General features: G+C 30.5%; 1 protein-coding gene across 1 annotated transcript; it reads left to right on the top strand.

Annotated features, from left to right (window-relative positions):
- The first annotated feature begins 16,446 nt into the window (after window positions 1–16,446).
- On the top strand, window positions 16,447–18,495 carry LOC145118719 (uncharacterized). The gene is made up of 2 exons (XM_079054404.1): window positions 16,447–17,632; window positions 18,015–18,495. Exons 1-2 carry the CDS (start codon window positions 17,277–17,279, stop codon window positions 18,349–18,351), a joined length of 693 nt encoding a protein of 230 aa, XP_078910530.1. The 5' UTR covers window positions 16,447–17,276; the 3' UTR covers window positions 18,352–18,495.
- The last annotated feature ends 3,339 nt before the right edge of the window (window positions 18,496–21,834 follow it).

The raw sequence follows: 21,834 nt of genomic DNA on the forward strand, positions 1-21,834 counted from the left end.
AGTTTCCAGACGATGATTAATTTTCTTTTGGCAGCATGTAAATAGGTTTCATACAGTTAATAGTTTATTTACAATGAATAGTTTTTGGTCGACGATTAGCTTCATTTCAGTTGTGGAAAACATATTTCTTTCCTAAAATTGTTTATTTTTTTCTCGAAAATTAGGGTTTATGGTAGGGGCATGATTGGTTAGGTGAATACTGAATATTATTCTTTTTGGAAAAAGGTTAATATAACTGTTTTTGTAAGTAGTTTTTTTTTTCTTAAATAGCCGTTTGAAATTATGATTAGAAACCAATTTTTTTTTTTTAATTTTCACAGCATAATCCGTCATTTTTAATAATAAATCCATATTTATTTTAATTATTAAGGTTTAACCGGTGGTTAAATAGTGGCAATGAACGGTTTCAGTTAGTACTTTAGTATCCGCAAATACTTTCTTTTTAGAAATTAGTTACCTTTCGATGAGGGTTTGTTAGTTTTTTTGGACGGGTAATTATCTTACAAAAATTGCTTTCATTTAAAGTATGTCATAGTTTTTGGTTATAAATAAAAGTATGTTGGATTAAATATAAAGCATATTATTATTTTGGATTAAAAAAATTACATTACTGTTGCCTGTTATATATATATATATATATATATATATATATATATATATATATATATATATATATATATATATATATATATATATATATATATTTTGATGTTTTTTATAAAGTAAATGCACAATGTTGTTTTTGCAATAAAGAGAAAATAACTTTTATTTTAATATAAAAAGAATATGTTGTAACTTTTAAATGATATGATTTTTTGTTTTTGATAAAAGTCAAAACAATTATTTTCTTGGATTTAGCAAATTTGAAAGTCTCAATGATATGATTCATATGCAAGTGTCAACCCATATTTTTTATTAATGTGTTATTGCAGCCTTTTAGTCTTGCACCACTTCTTGGACTTCGTTTAACATTTTTTGCAACTTTACTAAAAAAGATATTATCAACGTAGTAAATATCAAGAATATGCCCATACACACTACCAATTTGAATCATATCCATAAAGTACAGTGTCCTAATATGAAGAAAACAGAAAGTAGGATGTTGTTATTAGGTAGATTTTTGGAAGTATCAAGCATAATGAGGAAATGACAATTCATGTTTAGATGATTAGCTTACATTTCTATTGTTCCTATTTCAAGTACCAACTATTTTTGAATTTTGTTATTCTTGATGGCTACTTCTTCCATATCTATGTATCTGAAGGTTAAGGTGTCCATCTTAATTTAATTTGTATCTTAACCAAAAACTGCCTACCTGAACCCAATATCCTGAACTGAAAAGTAAATTTTATTGATCAGAGTTTAGTTTAGTGGACAAAAAATATCTTATTAGAGGAGTAAAGAATTTACACACATATATCCACTCACCCACTCACTATTCATAGAATTTTTCCCACCCATTCTGGTTTTGGACACTCGTTTTTCAACCCTGCGATGAAACATGATGATCAAGTGTTAATGGTAATGTCGGTGTGAAGATGAACATATGACATTGAAATTAAAATCTCGGCTACAACTTAGAGACCCTGTCAAGAGAAAGAGATAAATGATTATTGTTATTTCCTTCTTTAGTCCAAAAAGTACATTGTTATTTCTTTCTTAGACCAAGTATATTACTATTTCTTTCCTAGACCAGAAACAACTGAAATTCTCCAATTGAATCTTTTTTCCTCTTACACTAAGACTATATTTTATGGATGATTTTTAATTCTACACGCAATTTAGCTCCATATGCAATATATTTGGCTGAAATGATAGGGCATTTTCATGGTTGTTTTGTGTCTAAGTATTTTGGAATGTAGTTACATAAATATCAATTTTTTTGTTGTGAAAATGCCAACTTTCTTGTAAGGACAAAAATGTCAAAACTGATCTTGCATGGACAAAAATGTCAAAAGCTGCCAGGGACAAACATGTCAAAGATAAGATAACATATACATGTCAACATCATATTTTTGTTTATCTTATTATTAAAATAAATGTAAAACGAAAGTAACCTGCAAATTTGGTCTCCTGGCAGATAGACATCTTGTTTCCGTGTTGATATTCAACGAATAATGTATACGCCCGTTTCTACCTGATATATGGCTACCCTATGAACATAACAAAAAAACCAATACATTTTATTAATTTTCTAAATTTGACATTATAAATTATAACTTGGAACTAATTAAAAACTAATTATTCTAACCTGTAAAGGAAGAATGAAGTTGGAAATCAAAAAGTCAATAGAGCAAACTTCACACAACGTAACAATTGCATGACAAGCCTCCTGTCCTTCAGACTCCCCATCAAATGCCTCATAAGCCGTGCCATAAGAAATTTTAGAGAAATTTCCGGGTTTTTTATCAGGCAACTCAATAAAATCATCATCCAGCTCTGCATTGTCATCATCTATAAAATCATAATCCATGGATATTTTTCCAGCAAGGGTTTTTAAAGCATCCCCACAAACAGAAGGCCATCCGGATGCTGTGTAAGTTTCTGTTTGTAGACCAGAACAAATCGCATGTAGTTATGTAGTTTGATTTTACGGAATTTAGTCGCGGTTTTTTTTGCCTTCTTCAATAATGTTGTCAACATTTGGAACTTTAAACTCTTTCTCCATTGGAAGAGAATGAGTTTGATCTTTGCTGCATAACAAATTAAATTATGCTAACAATGAAAATCAAAGGCTAAATTTTTTTTCAACATTGAATAAAAAGCTAAATATCCATAAATTTTCAACCTTTTCTTAATGCCACCAAAAAAGAGCTGGCGTAACTGTGTATCACTTCCAACCTTCATAAACTTAGCATCTGCACACAGCTTTGATGCCTAGTTTCTAAATCTATCAGCAGCAATCTTCAGTTCCACTTTTGCCACTTTCTCAATTTCCATCAAATAATCCCTATCAACCAGCATCCCTTCGGTTTCCATTTTCACCAAAAGCTCCCCAAAAGGACTCCAATATTGTTCATAGAAATCAAACAATGTCCCCTTTGTAACCCCATTAAACTTCCACTCCTTATTCGATAGTTTACTTTTCAATCTCTCATAAAGCTTGAGAGCACTTATCGAATCTAAAGCTGAGTAACAAACCCATGGTTCCCGTACCCTTTAAATCTCTTCAACAGGTGGAATAATGACAACTTTACCCTCCTTAAATGGAATAGGAAGGATATGGATTAGGGTTCTTATCATAAAGTTCGAGAGAAGAGATGGCGAAGGGTTCTTCCACAAGCAAGGCCTATTAATCGACTGAGATAAGAGATGATAAATAGAGAGACAGAAGAGAGCAAATAGAGAGAAAGAAGAGACTGAAGTGAGCAATTAGAGAGACAAAGAGATTTGGGAGAAACGATGACTGATGGTATGCAGATGAAATTAGGGTTTTCCACATTTAGATATAAGGAGAAGGTACTACCGTCAGTTACGATCAAAGGAGTATGTGCAGACGTTTTCATTATGCTTAAAAGGATTGTACATGATGTTATAATAGGTATACCTCTTAATTTTCAAGAAATAGGCAATATGCTTAATAATATAGTAAATATATATATATATATATATATATATATATATATATATATAGAAGTAAGTTCAAATAAAAACAATAAATAGTGTGAGAACGTAAAAACACTATGTTTATATTATTATTCTGTAATGAATTTTGTATATGTGTATTGTTGAAGTAATTCTAATATAAATATTAACTTTCGATTAGTCATATATTCATTACAATGTTATTATTCTATTATAAACTTATGTATGTGCATTTTTGTAGTAAATTCTAATTTTAATTTTAACCTTTGACTATTCATTTATTCTTTGCTGAATAATGACATAAAGTTGTCGATACAAAATTCATTGCAGAATAATAACATAAAAAAGTGTTTTTACGTTCTCATTCTATTTACTGTTTTTATTTGAACTGTCACATATATATATATATATATATATATATATATATATATATATATATATATATATATATATATAAAGATCTTTTTGCCACAAGTCATGCTTTCATTGCATTTGACATATGTTATTTTCTAAGATGTTTTGATTTATTTTTTCCACTTATCATTTTATGTTTTTTTTTTATTTTTCTATTTTATTAAATTCTACATAATATTCAGATGTAATAAATGTAATAATAATTGCATATCATTTTCATTAAAACAAAGTTCCTTTAATTTCTAAATTTCCAAATTAAATCTAATTTTTATATTTGTTTATTTATATAAATTAATTGTTTAAATTTAAAAGAGAAATAAAAAAGTTAAAATTACTAAATTAAACATTACATTTCAATAATTCAATAAATTTTTTTTTATCTTCATAAACTTTTAGATCTTCATATTTACCTTTCTTTTTTTAGAATGAACATATGTAGTCACGAGTCTCTCAACTACTATATATATATATATATATATATATATATATATATATATATATATATATATATATATATATATAGGTTTATTTGAGACGATGTTAATTTTGTGCGAAATGGGGACGCGATCTTAACAACTAATCTTAGAGATCAAAAATAAAAAAATAAATCTAAATTGCAAAATAGAAGAAAAAATCAAAAAAATAATTTTTTTTAATTATTATTTTCGTTAATTTATTTACCTAAAAAAATAAAAAATAAATAAAAATAATAATAAAATTACTGTTTTTTTTAAATATATGTAAAATATTCTAATAGAATATTAGACTGTAAATATTCAAATTTAGTTTTTTAAATTTTAGAATATTCTAGTATTATACTAGATTTGTTAGATATATTAAAATATTCTAATATTCTACTAAAACTGTTAGAATTTGTAAAATAGTCTAATATTATATTAAAATGTTTGAATATATTTTTAGTCTAGTATTCTAGTAGAATATGTGATTATTCTAACAGCTTTGTTGTAATTTTTATATAAGAATATTTTATTAGAATATTTCACAGATATTTCAAAAAAACAGTATTTTTAAAAAAAAAATTTTGGAAAATATAAATGACGAATATAATATTTTAAAAAAATTCCAATTATTTTTTATTTTAAAAATAAGTTTTTTATCTTCAAATTGAATGAGTAGGATTGCGTTCCCATGTCTCACAAAATATAGAGGTTTCAAATGAACATAACCTTATATATATATATATATATATATATATATATATATATATATATATATATATATATATATATATATATATATATATATATATATATATATATATATATATATATATATATATATATATATATAGGGAGTGGTTCAAATGAGAACCCTAAAAGGCTAAGAACCCTAAGAACCATTTTTTAAATGTTTTCATTAAGAACATTTTAGACAAATCAAACATTAAAATTATATCAAACAAACTTTTTCATTATCTAATTTACAACTACTTGCCACTTATTCTTGGAAGTTGCCGGACCACCATCAGACCGCTGTCGGGCCGACGTCGGACCACCGCCGGACTAACATCAAGTTTAATGGCATTTTTAGGTCGTATTCACAGCTTAATAAAACAAATATTATAGTTCTCATTTATTTGGTAATACTTTTTAACACATCTCCTTTTATTTTTGCAACCAAACATACAAAATATTAGTAAAAATAAATTTATTCCTTGACAAATTCAATTTTTCTTTTTCTAAATTTTAGATTTTCCTAAAAAATCTATCGTGTATAATGCATATTCACAGTTTAAAATACCATATCCATAGTTTAATAAACATATTCATTCACTAATACATAGTTTAATATTTTCATACATACATTCATTCATATTTTAGGGCAAATTTTATATAAAATAGACAACTTAATACAATCTATTTACAGCTTAATACACAAAATTCACAACTTAATACAATCAAATTTACAATAATTCAAAATTTCAAAGAAGATAAACTCAAACTCTACCATCACCATCACCACCAATTACAATACAACATCACCAGCCACAATTGTCACCTTCACAATCATCATTCTTTCTAAATCAAATATGTATATAAAATCGTTAATTAGCAGCTTAAGTACTATATTCACAATTTAATAAACCGATTAATTTAGTTATTATGAGTTTTCTGCAAAATAATTATAAAACTAATACCTTACATATTTATACAACATAAAAAAATAAATATATTCACAGGAAAACTAAAAAAAACATTCACACATAAATCATTTATATTTTAAAATAAAATTCATTAAAAATTCACAGCTTAATATAGTCAATTAATAGTTTAAACAATAAATTTACAGTTTAATGCAATTTATTCACATTTTTAAACACAAAAATAACAATTTAATACAAAAAATTCACAACTTTATATAGTTAATACAGGTTAAACAAAAAAATTCACAGATAATGCAGTAATACATAAAATTCACAATTTATTACAATAACTTCATAATTTAATACACAAAAGTATAAATTCACATGTTGGATCTATATGCGCAAGAATCATTATAGAGTGATATTGCTAATAATATATGATCCTATAGGGTCACACCTTTATCAAGTTGGCACATTTTGTATATTTATTATTAATATGATTATTAATAAATAATATCGATTCTTGATTCTTGTATTTTAGTTAGGGAATAATTATTGTTTTGTGAAAATAATAATTATAAGAGAGTATTACTAGTTATTATTTCATATGGTATGAATTAATAAGTCATGCACAACATTTTGGACTAGTTGGATTCTTTTGTCTTTTACCTAAAGACAAAGTTTATATTTTATAAACTTGGAGTTTATAAAAAATAAAGAATCTTACTTTTTAAAAGGCATAATGATGGTGTAGGAGGTTGCTTTTTCAACCCTCCACCTTTTGTCTCCCATGCTTCTAAAGGCTACTATTATTTTGGATTAGGCCTTACTTTTCATGGGCTATATAAGAGATGCATGAGGCTTGCATTTTAGCAAGAGTGAAGCTCTTCTTTCTTCCCTTCTTTCTCTCTAAATCTGTGAGAATGAAGAAGCTCTTTTCTTTTGAAGTTTGGTGCTTTGCTTTGGTGATTAGAAGACTTCTTGAGTTGTTCCCTTTAGTGCTTAATTGAGAGAAGCACTTCAAGGCTTTAGACACTCAAGAATACAAGAAGGAACTAGCATTCCAATTTTCTTACTCTTGATGGTGGATACTTGTAGAGAAGATCATACACTTTGATCTTTTGCTATCTTCATTAACACCCCAAAACCGAGTGGGTTCAAAGGCTTCAAAGGTTATCTCTAAAACATCCTATGGTTAGTTTTATTTCATTCTAACCTCTATAAATGGATCCATGATGGTTCGGTTTTGTTATGAACTAAAAATAAACTTGTTATTTTAAAATATCCCGTTGCCGGTTTTTATGAAAAACAAACTTTTATTTCGTATCAAAACCCAACAATGGTATCAGAGCCATCTTTTATATGTTAGAATGATTTTTTATGTTTGATAATCTTTGGTTTTTGGAAAACAAGCATGAATTTCTTTTGGTTAAGAAAAATCCATATTTGTTTTCTTTGGCAACTTCGTGGTTAAAATTGTTTATTTTTATATATAACAATTTTTCATGCATTTTGGTTATATAAAAGTTGCCTTAGAAAAAACAAATAGTTGTTTGTTATAATATTTGGTATGTTGTTATGTATAAACAAAGCCATTTGGACATTTGTGTTGTGTTTGGTTGATATTTATTTATTCATAAGATGTAATAGATAAATAAGTATTTTTCATTTGTTGATTTGATGTAATAAATTAGTTAGACTAGTTGTATTACTTTAAATGTAACAATATGAATAAATTACCACCTTGAAGACCTTTTGAAGTGTCCCTGAAGTCCTTTAGGAAAGACTTAATAATTCTTGTGATGACTCACAAAAATTATTACTAGACATGGCTTGGCTTATAATGCGTGCTTGTGTTGTTTATTTTATGTTAAATGTATGTTATGTTTTATGTATGAAAATAGTTTTTATATGTCAATTAACATTTTTTCATAAGATAATATCACTTGAAGTTTGAATAAAAAATATTTAAAAGATAACATAAGATGTTTATAAATGTATATTTATAAAAACGTTTTATCGGTTACCGGTTACCGGTTTACCGGTTAAAACTCAATTTTTGTTGAAAATAGTTTTATTGTAAAACTTATAAATACCCAACTTTAAAATATTTGAAATGGTTTAAAAGATGTTTAAACTTTATATAAACTCGATGTCTTTATAATAAATAAGGAGTTTTTATTAAAAAGACAAAAATCGGTTTATAGCGTTATAACGACAAATAATAAAACTAGTGATTATTTTTTGCGTCAAAACTTAATATATGGTATTGGTGTTTTAAACATAACGCAACGTGTTGAAATTATGTTTTATGCATGCTAAATGAGATTTAAAACATAAATATCATCACCCAAGTTTTGGTTTATCAAAATATGTCTTTTATCATAAGATGCATAAAATTGAGTTTATAAAATAAAATGAGTTTATTCTATAAATTCATGGAGTCAAAAGTTTTTGATTTTTAAAAGGAGATTTAAAATAGTAATTTTATAACTCATCCAAAACCCCAAGTCTTAAGTATAAAATATAGTTTTATTAAGACTGTTACCGGTTCTTAAAACAGATCTACGACTAAACTTTAAAATACCGGATTTTAGTTTATAATTGATCGCGGTTAATGGAAAATAAAATAAAGTTTTATTTGACACCTTAAGAACCTCATAACAAGTGATATGAATTTTAAAAAAGGGTACATGAATTGTTGGATGCATGCAATATTCATGAGACCATGTTTTTATAAACTATTATTGTAAAACATATATAAACCCTTATTTACAAAACTTCAAATCTATGCAATCCATTTAAAATTCACTTGAGATTTTTGTGCAGTTCATATGGACTTTTGGGTCACCATATTCATTTGAGTTGTCAAAAATAGTCATGGTGTTTTCGTATTTGCTTGTGGGAAAAAGGTCAATAACCATTTGTGGAATAGAACTCACATGTTTTTTAAATGGATGATTTGATCAATTTATTATGTGATAAAGGTCGCCTAAGCATAATAGTTTTGAGGCATAAATGGGACAAACATGCCAAGCTAAACAATAGTTGTTTAGGATCCCATAATCTAGGAGTTACATATCGTATACAATTGGTAATCGCTACCTACCGAGTTTGATTAAGTTTATGGGATAAAGGTCGCCTAACCATTTACTTGTTTCGTTACTTGGATCCTAGACTTTAATAAATTAATGTTTTAAGAAACAATATAAGGTATTAATTTTTAAAGACTAAATATTGAAAATACTAAATGAAACTTTGTTAAATTCTGTTGATAACTGTTAATAATTTTACGCCCTACAAAATCTATCTCTTGTTGAGTTTCAAGAGACAATAACATTTGATGGTTATAATTTCTATAACTGGTATAATATCTTGAGATTCTACCTTTAAGATAAATAGAAATTATATATATACTGAAATATCTCATAGCTAAATAACCTCTGCAAGCCAGTCAGTCTGATCATTGATACTTTGATGGAAGTATTATTGTGATGATGATGATGTGTCTAACATCATACTGAAGAAATTAACCATAACTTGCAGAAAGTCTTCGATAATTATGAAACATATCAGATGTCTCATCCAGTAAAGCAGATATTCAATCAAAACACTAGAAATAGTTTCAAGTCTGTTCAAGCATTGAATAAAAGGAAGTCTAAGAGATTGTGCACTCATATACACTTATAGTTCAGTTAAGGGAAATACATCATAAAGCCAGAAATCAAGAATGGACCAAACGATTAGTGTTGTTTCTATTGTGGAAGAAACTAGACACTGAAAGAGGAATTGCTCCTCTAATCTCATCTCGTCAAGCTAAAGAAGTCTGACTTGGATAAGATTTTATACATCTACATGATAGAACTATTTATTTTTCCATCATTCACTTGAGTATGTAATACTTCATGTGACACTAATAATTGATATTATGTGTTGATGATTGGAAGAAATAATCAACTGATTACAAACGAATGGTATTTCGTGTTGAAGATATAAAAAGTGTTGTTATAGTCTTTTATTTAAACAATAGATGTATTGTACCTATCTTTATAGGGACATGTAACAATTGTAATTTATGAATAAATCTAGATTCACTTATCGTTTAATGGATGTTCACATTCATGTTCTGAAACGATGTATTCTGTGTTAAAGAATATTTTCTCATAATGTTATTTATGAAGTAAATCTATAATCTTTCACTAAATTAATAGTTCTGATCATAACACCTATATGATCAAATGATATTTGATTGGAACTTATCTATGTTATAATCATTATGACTATATAAATAAGAAATACATATACCAACTTCAAAAGCATGGAATTTTTTAAGGCAAATGAGCTTGATTCATTTGATATATGTGAATCCTATTTATATGGGAAGCTGATTCACAAGTGTCTTTATCTATTAGTAGTAAAGAACAAAGGCTTGAAAAAGAGTTATACATAAGTTATGTATGTAATCTTTTTCAATCCATGAATAGATTTGGTGATAGATGTTTATTCAATTTGACTGACGACTTTTATTCGTTATTGTTGAAACCTTTGATTTGTCAAAATGTTTCGTAGTGAAGAATGAAATATGACTTAATGAAACCATCATTGACCTTTCGTTGTGATAAAGAAAATAAGTTTTTGTAAACCAAGTCTTCTTGGAACATCTTAGGAGTTGTGGAATTGATTCACAACTCATTCCGACAAAGACACTCACTTGTCATTAGTATGTTTCTTGTGGCACACAATCACCTGGTCACTTGAATCTATCTTTTGATATTCGAGGTAGCCTTCGTATTCTCTAGTGGGATAGGGTCACCTAGCCACTAGCTGAATGTTGATAGTACAAGTTTTTGAAGAGGATATAAATAGACCTTGCAATCTATTGTATGGTGTTTTAAAAGAACTATTTACTTTACAAAATTTTGGAATTATGCTCACTGCAACAAATATATATTGAATATATATTTTCCAATCAAACAAGTGGATTAAATACTCTCATTAGGCTGAGGATGTAATGGTTTATCCTTATCTAAAAGGTATAGAGTTATAAAGCTTATGTTAGACAATAAGTTTAACCACTCTAGCATCTACTAACTGCATTTATGTAGAATATCCTAAATGATTGTTTAGGATGAAGTTTCTACTAATCCCACTAATTGTCATTCCATAAGAAAAGTGATTAGAAAGTGATTTCTTTTAAGTGGGAGCAATTTGGAGATTTAAGAGCTAAAGATCCATAAGCTAAATGCATCATAGTTTGGAACTAGCAAGTTTTCAACTGTTGTTGAATCTGCTCAATAGTTGATCAGAAAATAATAAAACACATAGAGATGCATTCATGTATGATTATCAAGTATGGGCTTGATTAATCTTCCTCGATATAGGTTGACTATAAAGAGTAAGTGAGTTTTCAAAGGAGAAAACATACATGAATGAAAATCTTTCCAAGATTTAAGCTAACATCTCAAAGTAAGAATATTCGTTCTTATAAGATAATTACATAGTGTGATTTAATTATGAATCTAGATGACTCTTGTGTTTTTCTACAAAGCTATTGGGAGCGCAGTAACATTCCTAATGTTATATGTAGTTGACATATTAATTCATGGAATAAGGATCTATATAGATAGATAATGGCAACTTAAAGGATTAAGTAATATTGCATTAATTGTCAAGGATCTTAAAGAGCTTAATATAAAGGACTCTAAGAGAGTCATCTTGTCAAATACCACATGACATGATTTTGAGCAAAATCCTAGTGCAAATGTTTTTGAACTAGGTAATATGATTGTATTCCGTATACTGATGCAATTGGATTAATCATATATTTCATAATTATGCATAAAGGCCAAATAAGTTGTATGCTTAGAGCTTGTCGAATGATACCAGTATAATCCAAGAACAAGTCATTGTGTGACTTATAGGAACATTCTAAAGTACTTGCGAAAACTAGAGAAATATTCCTAATCTGCGAAGTATTTGAAAGAAAGCTATGTTTAAAGTTGTTACACATGTGCTAAGTTTTCAAATAGATTGAGATTACTCTCAATCACAATCGGACGTATCCTCATTATGAATGAAGAGAGAGTTACATGGATAGTGGTTCCATGTAGATTTTAATTACAGTTACACATCAGAGTTAGAGTACCTCGTGGTTTCGAGAACCACGTACAAAGATGCTTAATGTATAGTTCATTATGACTATGAGTAATCCCATTACGCAAGTATTGGTATCTAAGTCATATTCAAGCATCTAATTCATTCTAATTAGTTTTTCTTTATATATGAATTATATATAAAACTGAAAATGATTGTATTCTTAAAGTTTATACAAATCAAGTTTGTCAAATCTACTTAACAAAGCTGCTTCATTAGCTAAAGCATGAAAGTCAAGCTAGTGCTATAGGGCCTTGTCGATATAAGTAGATGTATTGATTGAAATTTAGTATTTGGATATTGGAACAATAAAGCAACAGATATGTAATGAATGATATATTAGATATGAGTCTTTCCTTAAATAATTTTTGTGTTCTATATTAGCATGTTTAAATCCTTGAATAACTAGGTTATTCTAAATGTCCATAGTCGTTCATAGTTGTGGGAGCATCTATGAGGTAAGACTAATATGAGTGGATTGGTGGATTCTCATGGAGATGAGAATGGCAAAGAGATGCTACCAACTTCATATGTACTTGATTGGGAGAATAAGTATTGGACTTGACCCGCATTGAAACCACTTTATGGATTGTAGTCAAGAGTGATGTTTTAATCAAGGTTGTATCTTTTAATCTTAGACCTGAGATACATATTTAGGACTTGAGGTGTAGGGATTGTTGTGCTTAGACATGGTTCAACGTTGTTTCGTAAAGGGGCAGTCATAAAGGCCATTGTTGGGTATGACATGAACTGCATTGATAGGCGTATGTAGTCAAGATGATCTTTGTATTCTTAGACCTGAGATGCATATTTGGGACTTGAAGTGTAGGGATTGTTGTGCTTATACATGGTTCAACGCTGTTTCGTAAAAGGCAGTCATAAAGGCCATCGTCAAGATGGGATTTGTCCCTTATTCGTTGAGAGCATGACATCTAAGGCCTTAATTAAAGTTGAACACTAAATGAGATTGATCACGATCCATATCTCATGTTTCAACATGATGTCTGAGACAAAGGAATAATATATACCACACCTTTAGTAACAATTGTAGCTTAGAGCTGCTGGAATTGGTTGTTGATGAAATGGCACCCTTCATATGTTGTTAGGGGCAGTAGCCCGTTGCTAGACGTCAGCTACTGTCTATGTCAGTCTATAATGAATCTTGTGCAAGTGGGAGATTGTTGGATCTATATACCCAAGAATCATTATGGAGTGATATTGCTAATAATATATGATCCTATAGGGTCACACCTTTATCAAGTTGACACATTTTGTATATTTATTATTAATATGATTATTAATAAATAATATCGATTCTTGTATTTTAGTTAGGAATAATTATTGTTTTGTGAAAATAATAATTATAAGAGAGTATTACTAGTTATTATTTCATATGGTATGAATTAATAAGTCATGCACAACATTTTGGACTAGTTGGATGCTTTTGTCTTTTACCTAAAGACAAAGTTTATATTTTATAAACTTGGAGTTTATAAAAAATAAAGAATCTTACTTTTTAAAAGGCATAATGATGGTGTAGGAGGTTGCGTTTTCAACCTTCCACCTTTTGTCTCCCATGCATCTAAAGGCTACCATTACTTTAGATTATTTTAATGGTTAGGCCTTACTTTTCATGGGCTATATAAGAGATGCATGAGGCTTGCATTTTAGCAAGAGTGAAGCTCTTCTTTCTTCCCTTCTTTCTCTCTAAATCCGTGAGCATGAAGAAGCTCTTTTCTTTTGAAGTTTGGTGCTTTGCTTTGGTGATTAGAAGACTTCTTGAGTTGTTCCCTTTAGTGCTTAATTGAGATAAGCACTTAAAGGCTTTAGACACTCAAGAATACAAGAAGGAACTAGCATTCCAAGTGCCTTACTCTTGATGGTGGATACTTGTAGAGAAGATCATACACTTTGATCTTTTGCTATCTTCATCAACACCCCAAAACCGAGTGGGTTCAAAGGCTTCAAATGTAATCTCTAAAACATCCTATGGTTAGTTTTATTTCATTCCAACCTCTATAAATGGATCCATGATGGTTCAATTTTGTTATGAACTAAAAATAAACATGTTATTTTAAAATCTTCCGTTGCCGGTTTTTATGAAAAACAAACTTTTATTTCGTATCAAAACCCAACATCACAGCCATATTATCAACTTAAAACTCTTAATACAGTTATTTCACAGTTTAATACACAAAATTCACAGCATAATACAGTAAATCCACAGTTTAATACACAAATTCACAACGTAATATAATAAATTTGTTGTTTAATACACAAAAATTATACATTCATTACTATATTATCAAATTAAAACTCACATTTGAAGAATTTAATTCACAGTTTAATAAAGCAATTTCTGACACTCATTTACAGTGTTCACAACTTAAAGACACTTTTCAAATTTTATAATTTTCATTTACACAAATCATCAAACACCTTGTGTGCATCAAAAAAACCATTCACAATACTTATACAACTCAGATTATTCATAAATACAAAAAAATCATAGTAGGATTTAGGTTATTCAAATATTAATACATAAGTTTATACACTTATTCACAACTTAATGTACAAAAAACACTATTTACAGTTTCAAAATTTCATTCAGGAAAATCATCAAACACATTGTGTGCATCATGAAATGATTATTGATTCTGATTTTTACTAAGCCTTTAACACATAATAGGTAGCAAAGATGGAGTAAGATGTAAAACACAATAAATAAACATGAAAATAATTGTACAGAGGTTAAAAAAACACTCATATGAGCCTCATAATAATGTACCTGATGTGAAGAAGATGATGAGTGACACATCAGTTGTAACAACACCACCAAATCTTATCGATCTAGCTTTTCCACTCGCAAGATCTCATAGATTTGGTCTCGTCGGATGTTGATGCTCGTGTAACTGGCCTCGTCAATCGTCAGTGTCATTGTAGTCGTCGTTGTTGGTGGCGATTAGTGGCAGGACTTACAAATATGGAGGAGGGAGACACTACTGATGGTTCTATAGTGGTTGAATGGTGGTGGATCTCATAGATCTACAACGGAAATCGCACATCTAGATGGCGACATCGGTGCCAACTTAGATTCCACCGGAACTCCTTTGTCTGAACAATAGATTTCCTCAGAAATCCTTCCACGTCTTGAGATCCCATCAGAACTCCTTCCACATCACGAGATCTAGCTGAAACACCTGTAGATCTGAAGGAGGAAATTGTAGATCTAGCGTTAAAAATCATAGATCTAGAGCCGGATCTCGTAGATCTGCAGAAAATAGTGTGTGGAAGCAATGGCGATGGATGTTCAGACATGAAGGGGTTGGTAATGACATGACATCGGCGGTAGGAGGAAGATATTTTGATCAGAATATGAGAAAACACACCATATCGGAGATACTAGCGATGGTGGAGACATCGTTACCGGTGGTGGTGGTGGTGAAGCCGTCGTCATCGGTGGTGGCGGTGTTGCAACAACCGATGACAATGATGGTGTTCATCAGATTGGTGGTTGAAGGATATAAATGAAGGTTTTTGCTCTAAATGTTAAAAGGGAAGAAGTTGAACTTAATAGATCTGAGACGCATCAGGTTCTCATGGTTCTTATTCTTTTTTGGTTCGTATTTGATCTTTTCTCTCTCTCTCTCTCTCTCTATATATATATATATATATATATATATATATATATATATATTAACAATGAAGATTACATCAAATCATCTTTTTAATGTAGCAGCAAAAGAAGAAGGGAAAAATGAAAAGGACAATTGTGCTCAGCATGTGCGAATCACATGCCTCTATTTAACTGGACTAACGTTAAGGAATTTAACGGAGGGACTAAATGTGTGACAAAAAGATTAGATAGGGACTGTGGGTGTTAAAATTAAAACATTTAGCCTTTATTAAAAACAATCATTAAACCACAGGGACCAAAAATGTACTTTTGTCTTGTGTTTATATGTAAAAAATGATCAATCCACCGTGGGAGAACGAAAATGAAGAGTGACAAGGGAAGATGCTTGTTTGACTTGACATAGATCGATGAGAGAGAGCCACCAATTCAACCGATGAGGGGTCTTTTATGCAATATGAATAAACTATTGTTCAGGCATGAAAGACGCAATATCAATCCATTTTGAATACTACTATATTTCTATACAACTCATCACTCCAAAGACTTTTCCATGGGATTCATTGCTGGCGATCACGTCTCATTGACTAAATCACCACCTGCAACCCAATTTTCCAAATTATTATACGCACCAAATGACCAACACGATAAGGAAGAAAGATGGAACCTCTTAATTATGTGTTTGAGGAAGTCAAATTAGGTATCATCTGTATATAATATTCGTATTCAAAACATTAATATGTTCCCCAGCCCACCATAACCAATTCAAGACAAACTGGATTTCCAATCATGGAGGGACTGATTCCGATGGTGTATAAGAGCATCAAAAGAAGCATGACTGTAAAGGGACGCTATCAAAGCTACAACATCAAAGAATTCTACCCAGATGGATACAATTATCACTACCCACAACAAGAAAATAAAGACAAGCCTCAAGTCTCCACTACAAGAAGCAAGTCGACTCATGGAAATCTTGACAATAACAAGAAACTTGTTCGATTCAGAAGCCATAGACTCCTCTCTTGCGTCACTGGTGGTGTCTAAAACACAAAAGTTATATACTTTGCTTATCGTTTGTTAATCTTGTTGTGTTCTTGTGTACATACATACTGTCTTTTGTTGTATATGCAACAAAAATTAATTGCATAAATATATGTATAAGCTGTAAAAGGGCGTGATTGTGTGAATCTTGTCGATATTTACAATGTTTGAAATAGTGAGTTTTTGGAATATTATGAGATTGGTTCAAGGAGGGACAAGGAGCGACATAAACAATATTACTTACAGTATTAAATATCACAAAAAGCCAATCTTAGCATCATTCGCCGAAGTAATATGTGTTAATATATAACAAGCTGACATATTAATTAGTGAGATACGCAGATTATGGATCGAATAATCAGATTATGCAGCATCCTGATCTTGATGAATCTGGTGGTGGTGAGCATGGGTGGTGGGATTGATTATGCGCCTCCAATACACAACAAATTAGAGAGCAAAAATTTATGCGACCAGTGTTCAACATGTGATCATAAGACCAAAACATGTCCAGCAAGTGAGGCCTACCCTCACATGACTGCCTTTGACGACACCCTTATTGCTGGAGCACTGCAGTCTGACTATGTTAATGCTAGTGATAGAGGTGTTTACTCGGTGCCTAGTGTTGTGGGTGGCCAGTCTTTGGAGTACAATGCCTATTTTGGATGGGAATCCACTTCCGGCTCTGCTTCGGGTTTTCATAGGTTAGTTTTTTGACTCAACCTTCTAATTCTTAGCCTTATTCTCAAGATCCTGATTGTTATAGTGTCCCACATCTGTTTTTTTTATGTTTGTCCTCGGCTCCACCACTCTAGCATGGTATCAGAGCCGATAAAATTAGAAATAAAAAAACCGAAACCGCAAGTGACCATCTTTTTACATCTTTTTCGGTTACAATTATCGAAAGAATCAAGTTTTCTAATTTAAATTAATTAGGAATTATTTTGTTAATCAATTGTCACTCTTTGGATTAGTGAGTTTATCAAATTTTAAGGTCACATATGTTAAGGGTTCTTTTGAAGAGAAAATATACAACTCCAGATATCTAACAGTGACACTAATAAATGATAATTAATCCATGTGCAGGTTCAGTAACTATATGGATAAATGTTCAGGGGGACAAAACTTCTTGACAGTTGACAAGCATGGTGAAGTGAAGCTCCGGTCTTTGACTTCCTTGGAAAGCTTGGCTTTTGCAGATTGGAAATCGATTAATCCACCCAAGCATTTGAACCACAGGCAGTTTAGATTTTGGGTATCTCGTGCTACTGGAAAATGTCTCACAGTGTTTGGAGGTAAGACAAAGAAACGGGCTTTGGGTGTAGCCGATTGCAAGTTTGATGGAGGAAATACGGGTCAACTATTTGCCTTTCGCTTCCATTATCACTATTCGTTTTGTTGTTGTGGTCGCTACAATAGTTAATCACGACATATACTGTTCCCGTTTAAATAATTAAAAGTGTGTGAATGGTATAATCCTGATGTAACATTAATTCTTGAAAAAGTCTCCTCTTGAGAAACAAGTCAAGAAACATAATTTTATATGAATCGTCTTGAATTCCATCAAGTAGCATGAATAAATTTTGAAAATTCCGTTTTGTAACTTATATGAGGTCAAACGGACTTTAGTCTTTAAAAGTTTTATTGCACAAACAGTTGACGGGCCCAAATCTCTTTTTTGGTATTGGGCATCAACCTTCCTGAGTTCTTCCAATTAGGAAAGCAACATTCGAGCATTGAGTTCTAATTAGATCACTGCCAGGCCATCCTATCATATTGTTTGTAATCCATACTATCATGTAGTTCTAAAGGCTATCATGTAGTTCTAAAGGCTTATACAGTAACCATACAAAGGCATCTCTCCTAACATACAAATCTGAACAGATCCTTAGCCTTAAACTATCATGTTATTCACATAATCACATACTGAATCAACAAACATGTATGGGTGTTTTGGGAACACTTACTTGATATCAGCCGAATGCATGCATCACACCCCTTCTTTTTAGTAGAAACCTTTATAGAAAAACATTTCCTTTATGAACAACTTATCAAATCCCCAGTTTGAGTTCTGACACACCAGAGAGTGTGTCTGAATCCCTCAAACCAAGACTCTGATACCAACTTGAAATGTACCAAAAATACTAATGAATTTTTTTTTATATTTTTAAGTAAACAAAACCATCAATCATATAGCTAGCTCATAAACCATCAGAGTATATCATAGTCGAAATAGTTATCAGAGTACAAATCCCAAAATAATAAAAGCTAGACACGGTTGGATGCGCTGCGATCAGGTCAGGTCCTTCCCCTTCGAACCGGAAGCACATGAAACATAAACTTAAACCGTAAGCACAAAGCTTAGTGAGTTTCCCCAAAAAATATCACATACCGTGCAAGTAACTCGTCCCGCCCAATGAGTGTAACAGGCTTCGCCCTAACTCGCATAACGGGCCCCGCCCACTGAGTATAAATGGCCTCGCCCTAACTCACATAACGAGCCCCACCCAATAAGCATAACATGCATCGCCCTAGCTTGCATAACAGCCCCGCCCACATACCGAATATGTAAGTATCACACAACCAACTAGCATCCTACAAACATAATCCAATGGGCCGACATTGGTGCGTTCGACTCACAAGTACAATGAAGAGACTCACCTTGAAATACTGCCCTTAATCAACAACTCACAAATCAAAAATAGTGCTAAACGCCAACTGGATATACATGCAAGTAAGACCCTTAGTTTGCCTCTCTAAAACCAGACATTTGACCAAAGTCGGCAACTCAAAAGTCAACCCTCATGGTTAATGGTCAAGGTCAAGTCATCAATCAAACATTTAGCCTCAACAACGTGACATGCCGTGGCACCAGATCAGGACAAAACAGTTGATTCAACCCCAATCGCCACGACGTAGCGACCTAATGTCGTTGTACATGACTTAATAAATCATACCATATGATATATATTATGTTACATGCTAATGAAAATTATTATTTCCAAGAAATAAATAATTTCCAATTAATTATAAGAGTTTATTGAATATTTATTAAAATAAATTTATAATAAATAATCAATTGTATCAATTTGTTATTAGTATGACTCATTAGTATCATAGGTTAATTAGCAATATCACTTTAATATTATTCTTGAGCATACCAGATCTTTTAATTTTCCACTTGTGCAATATTCATATTAGACTGATATAGACAATGGTGAACATCTAGCAAAATTTCACTACCCCCATCAACATACGACTTTGTGTCATTCTATCAACGCCCAATTCCCAAAAAGCTCAAAGCTACAATTTGTGTATTAGGAAAGTTTATCAGTTATCCCTTTGTCACAGACATCATGTTGAACATGAGATACAGATCGCGATCAATCTTATTAGGTGTTCAACTTTTGGTAAGGTGCCTTAGATGTCTCACTCTCAGCACATAAGATGAACAAATTCCATCTTGACTACATAATCATCTTGCATAGTTCGCACCATACCTGAAAATGGCTTTTATAACTTCCCGGTTAAGGAACAATATTTGACCACATCAAAGCACAACACTCCCTATACTTAAGTCCCACAATGTATCTCAGGTGTTAAAGTTACAAAGATAGTACCTTTTAATCAAGTATCATTCATGATAGCGATCCATGAGATGATATTGATGTGGGTCAGTTCAATACTAGTTGTCATTCAAGTAACTATGAAACTTGGTTAAAACCAATTGCCTACTTTCATCTGGTGAAAGTCAATCAATCCAACTCATATTAGTCTTACTTCATAACTGCTCCCACCATTATAATCGATTATAAACTTTTAAAATAATAAGATTATTCATGGACTAAACATGTTAATATAGAACACAAAAAGTACTGTCGTTATGATCATATCCTAGTATATTAACACATTATATAATAGTTGTTGTCACAATGTTCCAATATCCAAATATTAAATCCAAATCAAAATCTCAGTTCTAGAATAATAAAGTCTTATAGCTGAAGTGTGACCATTCATACTTAGCTTAAGAAAAAGACTTTATTAATGGGTTCGACTAAACTTAATTTGTGTGAATTATGCGAATACTATCATCTCCATATTTAATTTTACTCTAGGTATAGTTAAATTTCTTGGATTATATGATTGGTCTTCTTTCGTGACATAGAGTCCCTTAGCTCGATTAAGTATACTCTCGAAGTCATAAAGATTTATATGTGATCCTAAAATGGAAAAAATCAACATAGTTTTTCAATGAACTCATTTATCCAATCATATTAGATTTCAACTTCTAAAGTAGTGTATTCTTATTTTGTAGTATATTGTGTCATTATGTTTTGGTTGGACCTCATTCCAACAAAACTTACTCTTCATCCCACAATGAAGTCATAATGCAATTACAATTCATAATTATATATATATATATATATATATATATATATATATGTGTGTGTGTGTGTGTGTGTGTGTGTTTAGAAATCATAATCATATGTAGATCTTTACATGAAGATTTTATTCCAAACTAATTGTTTCATATACATTCTCTTAGTTCTTCTAAAGTACTTTTAGAATGTTCCTATAGTTATCCAATGACTTAACTATGTATTCAATTAGTATATTATGATATGTTTATAGCATGATTATATACCAAGTCTTATGCATAATATTGCATAAATGATGGATTCATTTGCCAAGAAAATCGAATATAAATCAGTTTAGCTAGTTCAAACCTATGAGCTAGGTTCCATTTGAAGTTGGCTCAAATTCAGTGACATGTGACAATTCTAGGGTTCCTCCAAAGGAATCTTCTATCTTGATCTCTTTCAAGATATTCTCAATATATGCATAAAGATATAAAACTTTTAACATTCATTTTATCTATCCCTATAGATTTTACATTCCAAGAATA

Source organism: Lactuca virosa, chromosome 6 (assembly GCF_052849685.1).
Source record: "Lactuca virosa cultivar CGN04683 chromosome 6, Lactuca_virosa_CGN04683_v6, whole genome shotgun sequence".
In the NCBI taxonomy this organism is placed as follows: Eukaryota; Viridiplantae; Streptophyta; class Magnoliopsida; order Asterales; family Asteraceae; genus Lactuca; species Lactuca virosa.

Bases quoted from the DNA above. Each gene is read 5' to 3' on its own strand.
- LOC145118719 (XM_079054404.1), top strand. From the start codon at position 17,277: ATGGATCGAATAATCAGATTATGCAGCATCCTGATCTTGATGAATCTG. The intron at 17,633-18,014 runs GTTAGTTTTTTG...ATCCATGTGCAG, and splicing joins TCTGCTTCGGGTTTTCATAG to GTTCAGTAACTATATGGATA.